We start from the raw sequence: 16,119 nt of genomic DNA, 5'->3' as shown, positions 1-16,119 counted from the left end.
TTATCATAGGATTGATAGTGTCATTGACTCTTTCCCCTTAGTTTTCTAAATGGATAGATATTCCTCCATTCACGCATTAATGTCACTGCTCCCACTACCCCATCTTTAGCCTTCTGATTTTGTCACTCACAGGAGTTTACTTTTCATCATTTTGGCTACCATCTACGTACCAATGGCTTTCAAATCTGTATGAAAGTCCTAGCATTGCTTGGTCTTCAGACTCATTACTTAATGTCTGCTGCATACTTCTATTTGGATGTCCTATAAGAAATTCAAGCTTAATATGCCTCCTGGAATGATTTCATTTTTCTCTCCTACTGTCCCATCCCAACTCTTTCCCTTGTGGCTCTTCTTCCATTTATGGGACCATTTTTTACCAAGTTCCTAACGAACAAATCCAGGATTCATTTGAAAACTTCCTTTCCTGATATTAATCAATCCAGTAATTGTCCTAAGAAATTTTCCTCTGCAAATATATTTAAAATAATTCAAATCTTTTTAACCAGTGTCATCATCTTTTGTCTGAAATACTTGCAACATTGGAATATTAGTTACTTCCTCTAGTCTTAGCTCCACTTGAATCCACCCTCTCCCCACCACCATCGATCCAAAATATAATATTCTTCACGTCTCCTTCTTTTTTAACAGCCTTTTGAAGACCCATTTCAACTATAAGTATATAAATTCTTTAGCATGTTAAATATGGGTCTCTATCATAAGCCTGTAGCTTCATCTCCTCTCACCTTTTCCTGGAAAATCATGGCCTACAAAAGCCAAACTGCTTATATTTCTGTGATTTCTTCATTGTTCACACTATTTCTTTTCCTGGAATTTTATTCAGCATTTTCATTAAGAAGATACCTTTAATCATTTTTTTTATATATATATCTCCACTCAGGCAGCCTCTCCTGCAGAAACCCCCTTTGATTCTCTACGCAAAGGCAACTTTATCCCATTTATTCATACTATATCATAATATGCAATTCAGATATTTATTATACATAGTTGTATACACATACGCAAATATATGAAAGTGAAATTACATATCTATAAGATTGCCTTCCTAACAAGAATAAGATCCTGGAAAACAGATAGGGTGGTATTATATCTAAATTTCTGTCCCCCGCTTCTAGCCCAGTGTCTGGCCCCAAAGTAAGTACCAAATAATATTTGTTGAACTATTCTGGGCTAAATAGCCCTGGAGTGGGGAGAATGCTGGAGGAAGATGTGACTATCATTTGTACTTTGTCAGCCAGTATTAGTTAGTATTTTGTGCCTTATCATTGAACTATGCGCTGGCATTAGCCAAGAGTAAGTGGAGATGATCCTCTTCTACTTTAATTGTTCATAATACACACTTTTGGCTCACAGATCACCTAAAACGTGATGAATGTAGACAACACTTTAACAAATAAATCTATCTATGCACATACAGACCAAATTTTGTCTGAAATTCCAGGAAGTTCACAGAACTCTTGATCTCCATCTCCTTTCCAATGTGTACACAGGCTTTCCATTTTGAGTTGGTTGGTATGATTACAACAGTATCCAACAAGACCAGGTGAACCAGGAAGGAATGGAAGAAAGGGTGCACAGGCACAGATGAAGAGACTTGAAAGAAGTCTCTTTCAAGGATCCAGAGGGTCCTCCTTCCACTTTTGGTGGAGAGAGTTGGTTAGGACGTGGTAAAAGAAGAACTGTAGGGTTGCTTACCTTGACTGTCTCCCTCAATGTTCGTCAGAGTTGTCGGTACTCCAGAATATTATCATGAGAAATTTCGAAGTCCTCCACAGGTATCCACCAGCGGCCAGAGTTAGTGGTGTTGACTGGGGTGAATTAATAGGGGGCAAAAGCCTTAATCCTTTGAGGAAAAAGTAGTGTGCTGATAAGAAGTGTTTTTTTTTTTTTTTAAGATTCTATTTTTTTTTTTCCCTTTTTCTCCCCAAAGCCCCCCGGTTCTTAGTTGTGGGTCCTTCCAGTTGTGGCATGTGGGACGCTGCCTCAGCGTGGTCTGATGAGCAGTGCCATGTCCGCACCCAGGATTCAAACTGACGAAACACTGGGCCGCCTGCAGCAGAGCGCGCGAACTTAACCACTCCGCCACGGGGCCAGCCCCTGATAAGAAGTGTTTCAGTTGTTACATGACAACTCTGTGGTGAAAGGAGATAATCCAAATGTGTGGATTTATGAGAACAGGTGGCTAGTCCTTCCACCTCTTCTTTTGAAGCCATTCCTTCCTGCTTCCCTATTCTGCTGATTATGTCGCTGTCAAGTATTCCCTCTCTTAGTTAATCTTTCCCCTCAGCATATAAACCTACTCAGATACACCATTAGCAAACATGCAAAAACAACAACAAATGACAAAAACAGCAAAATTATCTAAACTCCAAAACAAAATAAAATATCTTGGACTATAACCTTCCTCTATCTTTCACCCAGTATATTTTCATTTATAATCAAAATTCTGTAAAAAATAACATGAATTCTAAACTTCCACATCCTACCTTCTTACTTTCCACTCACCCCTAAATCTACTGCAATGCATCTTACGTTCATATGAATTACACTGAAACTGCTCACAGGAAAGTCACTGATGAACTCTCAGTTGACCTATTTTATCATCCTTTAAGGAATTTTTCAGTTGGATGTCTATCATGCCATTCTATAAAAATTGGGATGTCTTTGGCTCTAAATTTCAGAAAACTCAAGTAAAAATGAAGTAATCTATGAGGAAATTTTATTATCTCACATAACCTAGCCACATCCCTTAATAGGAGGTCCCAATATATGGAGTCTCCATGGTTGATTAATCATCAGTTCATACACTGTCAAGGGCACTGCTGCTTTTCATTTTCAATTTTACCATGTTCTGACTTTTTGCTTATCAAGGTTGTGTGTGTGTGTTGGCAAGGACAAGATTGCACATGCCAATGTCCATCCAAAGTAGGGAGACTGTTTCTCCGCATGTACCTATCTTTGAAAACCTGAAAATTTTTTCCAGAAACCTTTTAGCAGCGCCCCCTAACACAGGTCATATACCCACCTATAAACCATTCAAAACCATGAGAGAAAAGATTCCCATTTTCTTAGGGGTTCCTAAATAGAGAAGATCCCACTTGGCCTTAGGTTCCATGCCCACCTATAAATGAATTAATCTCACAGGGAAAGACCATCATAATGGGCCTAGACTAATCAGCGTTTCCCTGATTTATGTAGAAAAGGGATGGACAGAGTTCTGCCAGCAAGGATGAAGGGTGGGATGTTTGTTGAGTAACAACCAATAATGCCTGCTGTACACTTTTCACTGGATTTTCTGCTTCTAGTACAACTACTGACGCTTCACATCCTCTGCTCATCCCTTAAATGTTCATATTTATACAGTTGTTCAGGGCCCCCCTCCAGCCATTCTCCTCCTCCCATCTCTTCACTCACAACTTTGGGTCTATCTAACAACCGTATCCTCTTGATTTTGGAATCTATGCTTCTACGAGAGGTAATTCACTTGCGTTTGAATTGATATCTGCTTGGACAGAAGAGACAGCAAATCTAAACTAATCACCCCTCTGCAAATACACACCCACAGAAACACACAGGCATATATACTCACACACGCACTCATATGCACACAATGACACAGATACACCGACATATGCGCTTGTGCCAAATCTTTACTTTGTCTTTTATTTATTTTTTTAGCATCTGTTGAATTTATTCAGCATAACCACAGAAGTAGTGCCTTCATGCTGTCACACACAGACACAGACACAGATACAGCAGAGAGTCCATATTGAGTCCAAGCGCATTCCCTGGGAGGCTCAGGTCCGTCTGGAGCCCAAGCGCATTCCTTTAGGGGGCTCAGGTCCATCTCCAGCCCAAGCGCACTCCTTGGCAGGCTCATTTATACGTCTTCATATGCCACAGCCCATCATTTAAATAGTGGATGTTTTCAATGCCGATGCCTTTGTTGACCTTTCCGATGTCTTCTGCAGACATCTTCATGACGCCCACACACAGGGCGTGCTGCTTGCCCTCCGCCATGATCGCGACCACCGTGTCTTCCGCAGCGGGGTAGAGCTGAGCCCCGGGGGAGGTCAGGCCGGGACACATGATGTTGGCGCCGCTGAGCACGAACTTGATGGCGCCCTTATCCACCTGCTGGCGCGGCAGGATGAAGGGGTACTTGTGGAGCAGCCTCAGAGTCGGATAGAAAGGCCCCTCTCTCTGTCTGAAGAACAGCAGCTCCCCGTTGACGGTCAGGATCTCTATGTGCTCGTGGCACCGCACGATCTTGACCGGGTCCTTCTTGGGCATGATCTGATGCAGCCAGGGCTCCACGCCTGGGAACTGCTCCACCAGCTGGTTCTTGATGCCCTTGATAACGGAGGTTTTCAACTGGATGCAGTTGGACACGTTTTCTTTCTCATCGAATTTCTTGAACATGATCCAAGGCGAAGTGGGCGAAACGACAGAGAACGGCGCGGAAGAAGGAAAAAAATTGAATTCGCGAGGGTCCCGGAGACGCTCTTACCGGAGGCGGGCCGACAGTGATGGTCGGTGCGGGTGTCGTTAACCGGAAGGGAGGCGCGCTTTACGGCTCTCCGCGAAATCTACTTCCGCTCCTCGGAACATGGCGGCGCTCTTAGCGCGTGATTTTCGGCTCCGGAGCGGGTAGGTGAAAGGGCGGGACTGGAGAAGGAAGACGAGCTAGAGCGATCATTCCTTTTGTAGGAAGGGAGGAATGGAGGGGCCTGCCATTCCTTTTTATTATTGGGGAACGGAATCGTCATCCATCCTGTTAGCCGTGCTGGACGGCCGGGGCGATTCCTGGCTGACGCGCCTCCCCTCCTCCCCACGGTCTCTGCGGGAGTCGACCCCTCTCCGTTACGGCTCCAGGTCTCTCGGATCCTTCCACTCCCCTCACGCCCTCTGACGCTGTTGAGCGCAGGTGCGTGTAATTGCAAACAGTGGTTGCCTGGCACCCCCGAATGCGACCTTGTCCCTGCCGAGTCCTCTCCGCCTGCCCCCTCCCCCCGAGAGGAGAGGCTTTGCGGCTAGGAGGAGTGCAAACCTGGCCGCAGGATTTCGGTCCAGGGTACACATTCCCAAACTCATGCTGCGCCCCAGAATACGGTCCCTCTTGGCGAATGTTCCAAGTGCTCCTGAAAAGCATGTGCGTGTGCTCTATACCTGCCAGTAATGTCCCGTTGGTGGATAGAGTCGTTCAGATCTTTTCTATCTTGACTGGTTTTCTGCCTACTCATTCTGTGATTACCGAGCCGCGGATTGAAACCTGCAGCCGCCATTGTGGATCTGTTTCCCTTTTCATTTCTATCAGCTTTCGGTTCATATATTTTGAAGCTTCGTTGTTAGGTCCATGCCCGTTTAAGGTTAATACAGAAGTCACCCTGTTAGTTAGCATTTTATCCACGTGGATTTTACTTGTCGTTCTGAAAAGTGTGAGGCCCGTGAGGGCAGGAATTGTGTATTTTATCTCTGTGTTCTTTCACCCAGCACAAGATCTGTTTCACAGTACATGCTACATTCACAGTAAGTGACTGATAACTAAGGGAACAAATGCTTCCTCTTCCTCGAGATCTGGTCCCTTTCTTTCCCAGACAGCGCCGTGTGAAAAGAATAAGGGCAGATCCTTGCTATCTGGACACTTCTCCAAGAAACACGTACTTAATTTAGGAAGCCTATATTTCAGTAGGAATTTTAACAAGTGCTGGATATACAGTGGAAAGCTAACATGCATTTCTACGTTGGTGGGAGCTTATAGTCTATAAAGGTTTCATATGTGTGTGTTTATGTATGTGTATGTGTATATATGTATTTTTATATATATAGTATCCCCGTTTTCGGGACAAAAACCTGTATGAGTCTGGGTTCTCCCAGTCTATATATATATATATATATATGTATGTGTGTGTGCGCATATATATATATATATATATGCACACACACATATATTTAATTTTTATTATAAGGAATTGGTTTACATGATTATGGAGGGTGAGAAACCCCAACGTCAACAGTCAACGAGCTGTAGAGACTCGGGAGAGCTGATAGTGTAAATTCCAGTCTGAGTCCAAGTCTGAAAGCAGGAGAGGACCAGGGTCCCAGCTCAGAGGCCATCGGGCAGGAGGAATTCCTTCCTACTCAGTAGTGAGTCAGCCTTATTGTTCTATTCAGGCCTTCAGAAGGATGAGACCTGTCCACACTGGGGAGGACAATCTGCTTTACTCTACCAATTAAAATGTTAATCTCATCCAGAAACACCCTTATAGAGACACCCAGAGTAATGTGTGACCAGATATCTGGGCACCCGTGGACCAGTCAAATTCACACACAATTGACCATCACAAGGGTAGACTATCTTAAATGAGACAGGATAGTGGGTGTTTGTGTGTGCTGACTGTAGAACCCAGGAGTGAGTCCTGCTCCATCACTTGTAGACTGGGATCCTGGAAGTTAGTGAACTTGTCCATGTCTCAGTTTATTTATCATGACTGTCTGGTTAACAAGAACCCCGTCTCCTGGGGGTGGGTGTGAAAACTGCTTGAATTAATACTGAGAACCATTGGATTTTAAGTATTTCACATAGCTATTATTATTAAATTAACATCAAAACAGTCACATGAATATTTTTACACACTTTTCACACAGGATATGGTACGAGTGGCTCTAGATTTGAGCTTCCTGTTTATAGCTGAGCCTCTGATCTGCCTCCCCGAGGCTTCACTCCAGTCGCTTGATTCTGTGGGGAGTCACAGATTTCCAGACACGTCTCTGGTTCTTTTACAAACAGCTCACCTTGTCCATTACGGATGGGTTTTATGTGCTTAACTCTTGTAGGATGATTCTTTTTCTTTAGTTCTTGGGAGTTATCTCATTTTTCCTATGTGTAAAGACAATACCGTAGAAGCAGCATAAACCAGATGTCATAGAAATTCACGAGAGGAAATGTCGTTGCTGGCTAGCATGACCAGGGTGACCTGTCTGTGGATGCCTAGGAGCTTAGTGATCTGACCTGGAACTGGCTGTCAGAGGAATGCCCAAAGGATATTTTAATGAAGCTCTTTTAGACAGAGGACTCTTAAGAAAGTTTAGTCTGGAGTTGCATAGCAATGAAGACTCTTTTTGAAGTTAGTGATCCTTTTTATATGAAGTCATACTCTTAGTTCTGTAGGATGTAACTCTTTCCCAAGGTGCATGTTTCTTGGCCCACAAGCGTCTGTTGCTGTCTACCATGAAAAGGATGCTAAGTGCTAGTTTCTGCTGCTAAGTTCTTCAGTTAAAAAATGAAAAACCTCTTTTTTAAGACTTTCTAAAAACTCACCTTCTCTAAAATCTTGCGGCCTGGTTCTTAAACTTTATAGAAGAACCTAGGTCTTTGAGGCTGACATACATTAGATATGAAAAAATATGAGATACAAGTGTTGCTGTAAACAAACTAACAAGTTAAAACTTTAAAACACTACCAATTTATTCTGGTTAAATCATTTTAAATCAATTTAAAATTAATTAACTATGGATTTTAAAAAGAAGAAGGAAAGGTAAGGCACAAAATTCAGTCTTTCAAGTCTGGGGTGTACCACTTCCTAAATTTTATCAGCCTCCCTCAGTATCACTTTATTTCCTCCTGAAATCTGGATACAATATATACTTCACAAGGTGTATGGAGAAGTTCTGAGGAATAAAAAGTACAGTATATAAATGACTTGCCTAATAGTAGGAAACACAGTAAGTACTTTTAAAAGTGTTTCATTTATCTATTTATTTGTAAAAACCTTTATGTGGTAGTTATAAGCTATAAGATTATACTATATTTGTAAACATTTTACAGAAAATTACTGTAGCTTTGAATAATTTACTCTCTAAGTTAAAGTCAAGAGATACTGCAATTCAGTTTTATGTCAGTAATCTGAAGGGAGTATGTAATCTAGACTTGGTGATTATGTTACAAAATTAAAATGAGGAAACTGAGTGAGAAAATTTCTCAGGTTCTTCAAGTCTTTAAAATTCAGAGCGTGATTCACAGACCTGGGTTGTATTAACAGTTTCAAACATTTGACCTTAATACAGCTTTGTCTGCGGTTTTAGGAATGACCACTAGAGGGCAGGAGGCCCAAACTGAAGTCTGCATGCAGCTCACCACCACTGAAGAATGTTATTGGAAGAAATATTCTCAACCAAAAGGTCACAATTCTTTATCATACAATTATTTTTCCCCAGTTGTATTCCCTAAATAAATAAACCCATCTGTACAGAGTCACAAAATATTTCCCAAGCTCTGGTGAAGCACATTCTAAATAGTAATCTACTTGATTTATAATTTGTGAGTTTTCTCTGTATCTGTCTCTAAATAATCAATAATAAAATAATTATTTCTAAAATGACTTTCTATAAAAAATACATTAGCCCTACATTTTTGATCTGCTCAAAGAAATATAAAAGTGCCTTTTCTCACATTGCTTCAATTTATGAACTATTTTTGAAAATTAAAAAATTATATATATTGTAAAAATAATCCACTAATATCCAAAATGTTTTAAATGATCTCTTCCTCATTGCTCCATTCCATAGGTAACACTGCTAAGTTTCTCATACACTCCAAAAATGTTCTCTGCATACCAGGCATATCGATGGATAGATAGAGGGAGCGTGCGTGTGTGGGCATGCCCAGAGGAAACGGCTCCACACGGGAGGAGTGGGCAGGGATCCCCAGGATCTTAGGGGTTCTCATTCCCAAAGCAAAGCCTATGGGAGGATTGAGCCCTGGCCTAGGAGTACGAAACCGTCCCTTCTCCTCTGGGCTCTGCCCACCTCCTGGGCCCTGGGCCAGTCCCTGCCTCTCCTGGCTTCAGTTTCCCATTTGTCCCATGGGGGCTGCACATGGAACTGCATGAACCTGGCTCAGTGTGGATGCTGCCCAGGCTCCTGCCCCTTGGGTGAGTGTGGCGGGGTCCCTCCGGGGCACAGGGACCTCCTGTCCACAGTGACAGACAGCACCCACAATACACCAAGGGTGCCCAGCTGGTCGGTACCACACGTCCCCACAGGCTGCTGCTCTGGGACCTCTGGGCCACCCCACTCCAGCCAGGAGGGCTGGAGACTTGGGACATGAGAGTCACAGAATACCCCCCACTCTACTGTCCTGGCCCCCAGATTCCACCCCAGGGGTCAGTGCGATGGATGGCTGGGTCAGGGGTTCTGGAAGCAGCAGTGGACACAGTCTGGACAGGGAGAGGGTTAGGCCGCTCCTTCCCCCTCCTCCTCTACACCCCCGTCTCCCTGTCTTCTTTGGCAGGACCCTGGGACATGAGGGCCAGCCTGTCCCTGGCCGCCCTGACTGGTGTGAGTGGCTGCAGGGAGCCCTGGGAGGAGGTGGCCCCACAGTGAGGCAGAGCAGGGGTTGAGGGTGGATATTGTTATTAGGAGCCTCTCCTGGACGCTCAGTGAGTTCACCCCACTTTATAGATGAGCGGTGGCACCAGTGCTCAAGGTCACTCAGCTCTGAGTGACCAAGCCTAGCCCAAATGAAGCTCTGAGAAGTCACGAAATAAGCTTGCCATCACAGGGTTGTGATGTGGCCCCAGGTCAATCTGACTTCAAAGGCTGTGCTGTGCACAGGAGCCCAGGAAGTGGCTTCTGAGCCCATCTTTGGAGGTGAGTCCATCAAGGATGGGGCGAAGGGGAGGGCACTGCAGGCTGGGGCTGGGAGGGGCCAGGGCTCTGGAGGGGGTGCCTGGGTGAGGAAGGCTCTAGGGAGGCTGGGGCGGGAGTGGGGGTGGGGTTCCAGGGAAGGCCTCTGGACCAGATCACAGAGGGCTCTGAATGCCAGGCAGGGAGTCAGGGACCACTGCAAATTGGGAGTGGGCAGGAGACAAAGGGACCAAGGGGCCGGGCCACCTGTCCACATCACCAGCGTGCTCGTCTGTGGTGGTGTTGGGTTCCTCTAGGCTGAGGGGATGAAGCAGCATCGGTCACCTGCTGGATCTAAAACAAAAGAGCTGTGTTAGCAGAGCCCAGAGACAGTGCTCTTAGCTGTGTGGCCGTCATGGGCATGGTGGAAGCTGAAGAGGAGGAGATGCTGCTGGAGGCAGAACTGATGCCGTAGATTTGGGGGTACTGTGAGGAGGCCAACTCCCAGAACAGAGCGGGATGGCAAGGTCAGCAGAGGCCCTGAACTCTGCAGACACCCCATGTCACGGTGCAGGTTTGGAGGCTTCTAGAAATGGGGGCTTGGCTTATTTTGTGGGTGCAGATTGGGAAGAGAGGGCCTGTGGAAGTGCCAGGGAGAAGGGGTGGGCACTCAGCTTCTTTTCTTGGTCATCAGTGGACTTCAGGACAAAGCTCAAGGTGACGACCTCCACTTCAGAGCTGGAGGAGCTGACCGAATGCACGCTGAACACATCAGCCACATGCCTACTGCTGAGGTGGGGGCCACACCTGAGTGGTCCCAGGACCAGGGGTGGAGCTGCCACTGGTCCTGGGCTCCATGTTGGTGCCCTTGTGGCTGGATAGTGAGACATGCCTGTGGGCACCAGTGGCTGTGACCAGCACTCTGGAAGGCAGTGAGAGATATGTACAGAGGGTGGTCCCCGTGAGGTGGGCAGCCTGCTGTCCCCATTGCCAGTGCTCCTTGGCAAGTGTCAGCAAGTTGTCTGGTTCCCAAAAAGCAGAAGAAACTTATGGCCGTGAGCGGACAAAGGGAGGCCAGTCCAGCTTGTGGAAGGGCAGGCATGATGGCTGGCAGCAGGAGAGTTTCAGGGTGAATCTGAACTCTGGGGGTGGCCTGGGCTGGCAGGTTGGGCCGAAGATGCCCACCTGGTCTGGGACACTGGAGTCTGTAAGTGCTTAGCTACTTGACTAGCCAGACCCTGGGGGGTGCGGCCTTGTGCTGGCCAGTGGTAGGGACCAATTCAAAGGTGTCCTTGTCACTCTTGAGTCCTGTCTACTTCATGCGAGGGAGGGTTGAGCTGGCTCCGTGCTTGACTTTCACCCCCTTGGTGAAAGTCCACTTCTTCAGGACATAGTCACAGTTAGTGGTGGGGTTCATGGCATAGCACAGGTTGGCGTTAGGGGTCTGCAGCTCTGGTGGGGAGAGAGACAGAGAGGGTCAGCTGTGCTCAGGAGAGGGCCAGGGCCAGGGAGAAAGAAGTGCATAGAAACAGAAAAGAGATTAGTGGTGGTCAGGGGCTGAGGGGTATGGGGATTAGACCCTTCCTGGTGCCACTGTTTCCCACTCTGCACACACAGAAAGAGCCACGTATCCCCTGCTCCTGAACAGAGCTTCTGGAATCCTCCAGAGCCAGAAGCAGGCCTGGTGTGCCTGGCAGAGTCCGGGCATCTGCATTAATGTGTACAGGATTTCTGTTCGGCACGATAAAAACATTCCAGAAATAGACAGTGGCGATGGTTGCACAGCATGTTGAATTCATTTAATGCCACCGAACTGAAAAACTTAAAGTGATTAAAAGGCAAATTTTCACTGTATGTAAATTTTAAAACATAAACTAATAAACCATAAGTACATGAAATAGAAAAGGAAAATTTAAAGCAAAAGTTGTCATCACTAGGGAGGGAAGGACAGCTCCAGCACTGGAGCCGGTGCTATGGCGGATGCTAGAGGTGCATCTGGCTTTGGCTGTGGCACTGGCATAGGCTCTGGTGCCAGTGCTGGAGCTCCTCTATCTCCGACAGTGGAGCTAAATCTGGTTCTAAAATTGGCTGCAGTTCTGGGGCTGACTCTAATTCTGGTGCTGGTTCCAGAATTGGTGAGAGAACTGATGATGGGTATTGCTTTATGTCTGGAGCTAGAACCAGAGCTGTCTGTAACTCTCGAGCTGGTCCAAGTGTTCAAGCTGGAGGTGTCTCTGATTCCATGGCTGGTCCTAGGGCTATCTCCAACTTCATGGCTGTGTGAGATCTTGTGCTAGGGGTGGCTGTAGCTTTGTAGCCACCACTCACTGGCTGTGGGTTAGATGTTGTCCCATTGTTAGGGTGTGAGCTCTGAGAGCAGGGAAGGTGTCTGGGGTTCACATCATTTATATTCCGGGTGCCTGCACACTACAGGGAGCAGTACTCAGGTGCTGAATACATAAAAGAATGAATGAATCAACCCTTTGTGTCTCAGGTTTCACATCTGTAAAAGAACAACAGCTACCTCATAGGACTGTAGGGAGGATTACACTAATTCAGTACATCTGTAAGTGCCTACTATGTGCTAGGCACTATTCTAGAGGCTTGGGAATACAGCCAAGAAAAAGCACAACCCATGCTTGCATGGAGCTGACTGGAGCAGGGCTTAAATGAGGGAGTGTGGGTCACAGGCAATGGTCCAAGCTCAGCTGGGAGCGGGTGCCAAGATCAGCAGATCGTACACCTGTCCTTGTCCAGCAGCTCAACTGCCAACCTAGGTGGGGATGGAGGGATGTGGGCTCCTTGGTCTAAACACCCATGCTACACGTGATCCCCTGTGACCATTCCCTTCACAGGTCCTCAGTTTTGCCATCTTTAAAATGGGCATGTGAGGAAATCCATTCCTAGCTTCCTCCATGAAGTTCGTCTTGATCCTACTAGACAGACAAAGAGCTCCCTGTGATGTCTTCCCACTGGTAACCCAGAGAAGTGGCATTTGAGTTCACCGAGGGACCTGGGAAATGTCTTCCAGGAGACTGGGTAGGGTCCCCTTTCTGGTCAGTGTCCACACTGGGCCCAGATTCCTGGGCTTTAACTCCCAGTGGGCATGAACACCCTGGCATTGGTGGCACACTAGTCAAGCCATGTCTCCAGGTGCTCAAAAAAGCCAGCTTGAAGTGGGAGGGACAGAACAGTGAGGGTCAGCCCTACGAGCCAACAGCCAGGGAGGGAGCTTTGCACATCAGTAAAGAGCTCCCTCCCTTCACATACTCTTCCTGTCTTTTCCCACCTACATTATATTTCATCTCATGGGTGGTCATCATCCATTTAACTAGGTCACAAATGAAGGAAATTGGGTTGTTTCCAATCTTTTGCTCATATGACAAAGGCTGCAATGAATAACCGTATACATATATCAAAGGTAGAGGTGTTTCCATGGTATAAATTCCCTGAACTGGGATTGTTGAATCAAAGGGTAAACACATTTATAATTTTGATAGATACGGCCAAACTGCCTCCGTGGAAGGCAACTTGCATTTCCACCAATGAAGAATAAAGTTCCTATTTCTACAAAGCTTCAGAGTATACTTGCAATATTTTGCATTTAGTAATTTTGTCATATCATGACTGAGACCAAGCATATTTTATGTGTTTAAGGGCTATTTATATTTCTGTTTTTGTGAAGTGTATGATAATGTCTTTTTTTCCATTTTTATATTGTATGGCTGCTCTTTTTATTATCAGATTCTAAGATCTCTATAGGGGTTGATAGGCCCTTTGCCTGAGATTCTGAGTAGCAAATATTTTTTCCCAGCTTGTTATCTGTTCCTTTTTAGGTTAGGATCTTTTATGCTGGTATAATATTAAAATGTCAGCACTCCCCAATTTGATTTATAGTTTTGATATAATTGCCATGAAATGCCTCAGCAGGTATCTCTTTGTGGAAACTGCTGAGCTAATTTCAGAACTTATAGAGAAATACAAAGGGCCAAGAACACTCAGAACAGTCCCGAAGAACAAAGTTGGAGGACACACAATACCAGACACTCAGACTGTTTACTAAGCTACAGTGACAAGGCAGTGAGGTAGAGGTGCAACGATAGACACATGGAGCCACAGAAAGTATAGATCCCAGCGCAGACTCCCACAAACAGACACTCATGAATGCTGCAAGAACAGTGAGGGGAGCCGAACATGAGAGCACGTTCTGAGGACGGCTTAAACACCATAGTGCTCGACATTAACGGGGTGAAGGGAAAACTACGTGATCATCTCAACTGATGCAGGAAAAGCATGTGACAAGATTCAACGCCCTTTCATGATAAAGGTACTCAAACTAGGAATAAAAGGAAGCTAAACCTAATAAAGGCCTTTTGTGAAAAACCCACATCTAACATCATCCTCAGTGGTGAGAACCTGAAAACTTTTGCCATAAGTTCAGGAACAAGTGAAGGACTCCCACTCTCATTACCTCTGTTCAACATAGTACTGGGAGTCCTAGCTGGAACAGTTAGACAGTAAAAATGAGTAAGAGGAACCACATTGGAGACACAGATGACATCTCATAGGTGGAAACTGTAAAAGTTTCACAAACTGTCAAAACTAAAACAGAATTCAGCCAAGTTGCAGGATACAAAATCAACACGCAATTCTATACAGTAACAACAAAAGAACATTAAGAAACAATTCCATGTATAATAGTATCAAAGAGAATAAAATACTTAGAAATAAACCTAACCAAGGAGGTGAAAGACTTGTGCAAAATATTGCTGAAAAAATTTTAAAAATACAAAAATAAATGGCAAGATATCCACGTCTGTGGCTTGGAAGACTTGCTGTTGCGAAGGTGTCCATACCAAAGCGTTCTAGAGGTCCAGGGCAGTCCCTATCGAAGTCCCAATAGGATTTTTTGCAGAAATAGAATTCATCCTAAAATTCATGTGGAAGTTCATGGGAATCTGAATAGCCAAAATAATTTTAAAAACGAAGAACAAAATCCTAGGGGCCACCTTCCAGTTTCCAAAACATACGACAAAGCTACCACAATCAAAACTGTGTGGCACTGGCATGAAGGCAAACAAATGGATCAATGGAATAAAATAGAGAGCCTAGAAATAAACTCTGGTGTATATGGTCAAGTGATCTTGGACAAGGGTGCCAAGACCACTCAATGGGGAAAGAACAGTTCCTTCGGCAAATGGTGTCAGGAAAACTGGATATCCATATGCAAAAGAATGAAGATGTACCCTTATGTCACACCATAGAAAAAAATAATCTCAAAATGACCTGTGTGGTGATTCACCTATAGGGGCTGTCAAAGGCTCCAAACAGCATCCTGTCTACCCCTGACGTTTCAGGCACTGTTGGCTGTGCTGGATCATATGGCCCAAGTGGCAGAGCAGCTTGCACAGCAAACCTCGACCTGCTGCAGATCCTTCTCTTGTTCTGGGCCGCACTCTAACTAGCAGCTTTTCAGGTCACTTGATAAATGAGCTGGAGTGGTGCACCAAAATGAGGAATATGTTGCCTCCAAAATGGGAAGAGGCCCACTAGGAGTTGTGCCTTTGTTGGTTGAAGGAGATGCCAGATGAAATATTGTATCTTTCTCCTTGGAAGAGATATCTCAACTTGCCCCAGACCACTGGTACTCTAGAAATTTCACCTAGGTATAGGCCCTTGAATTTTGTTGGACTTATTTCCCACCTCTGACGTGCAAATGTCTTACCTATGAGTCTAGATAGTTGCCACTTCTTCCTCATTGGGTCCAGTCTCCATAATGTCATCAATGTGATGGACCAGTGTGATGTCTTGTGGAAGGGAAGACAGCTAAGATCCCTGCAGACTAAATTGTGACATGGCTGGAGAGCTGATATACCCCGAGGTAGGACAGGAAAGGCATTTCCCAGATCAGTGGATGCACGTCAGGTATGAGGGGATGAGCTATTTTGCTCAAGCAATGAAGTCACATCTAGAGAGAGCAGCAATTGGAGTCACCACCTGGCATTTTCCATGGTGCATCTTGGGCCCCCAGTGCATTTTTCCTCCTGCACTGTAGACACCACTGCTGAGACACCATTGGCAAATCACTGCTTTGTGTCTTTTTCCAGAGTCCCATTCTTGGGGCACAGGGGACAGGCACTTTGACAACTCTTGTCACACATGAGGGATAGCTACAGATGTTCACAGTGCACCTGTGACCCAAGAATGTCCCTCTCGCTGGGACAGGCCACCCTTTCCAGGTGGGTCCTGTGTCCGGTCCTCATCATGGGAGCCAGGAGATGCTGAGCTCTTAGTATGATGGGAGGGGGCAATCCAGGTGCAATCTCATCGAACTTGTCTTCATAGTACGATGTGAGGCTGCCATACCCCCATTTCACAGGGAGGAAACTGAGGCTCATATAGTAACACCTCTCCAAGGTCAATGGGTCTGTCTATGCCCCTAACCACTAGGAGGCACTGCCCCCTCACATGGCA

General features: G+C 45.5%; 2 protein-coding genes across 10 annotated transcripts in view; one reads left to right on the top strand and one right to left on the bottom strand.

Moving 5' to 3' along the window:
- Nucleotides 1-3,650: 3,650 nt before the first annotated feature.
- On the bottom strand, nt 3,651-4,580 carry LOC124248898 (malignant T-cell-amplified sequence 1-like). Its single transcript, XM_046679499.1, has 2 exons — nt 3,846-4,580; nt 3,651-3,806 (listed from the first exon to the last, which is right to left on the bottom strand). Exon 1 carries the CDS (start codon nt 4,438-4,440, stop codon nt 3,895-3,897), a length of 546 nt encoding a protein of 181 aa, XP_046535455.1. The 5' UTR covers nt 4,441-4,580; the 3' UTR covers nt 3,651-3,806; nt 3,846-3,894.
- A 47-nt stretch (nt 4,581-4,627) lies between these two features.
- AKR1E2 (aldo-keto reductase family 1 member E2) overlaps nt 4,628-16,119 on the top strand; it is a 35,756-nt gene continuing 24,264 nt past the window's right edge. For 3 of the 9 annotated variants that reach the window (XM_046679498.1, XM_046679497.1, XM_046679495.1), the window contains exons 1-3: nt 5,936-8,199; nt 9,481-9,669; nt 12,501-12,684. The gene's annotated coding sequence lies outside the window, so the exon portion shown is untranslated. Of the gene's footprint in view, nt 4,669-5,935; nt 8,200-9,480; nt 9,670-12,136; nt 12,685-16,119 lie in introns of those variants that run through there. The other 6 variants (XM_046679490.1, XM_046679489.1, XM_046679491.1 and 3 more) reach the window with 5 other exon arrangements.

This window comes from Equus quagga, chromosome 12 (genome assembly GCF_021613505.1).
Source record: "Equus quagga isolate Etosha38 chromosome 12, UCLA_HA_Equagga_1.0, whole genome shotgun sequence".
NCBI lineage: Eukaryota > Metazoa > Chordata > Mammalia > Perissodactyla > Equidae > Equus > Equus quagga.
This window is presented reverse-complemented; position numbering and strand designations above follow the sequence as displayed.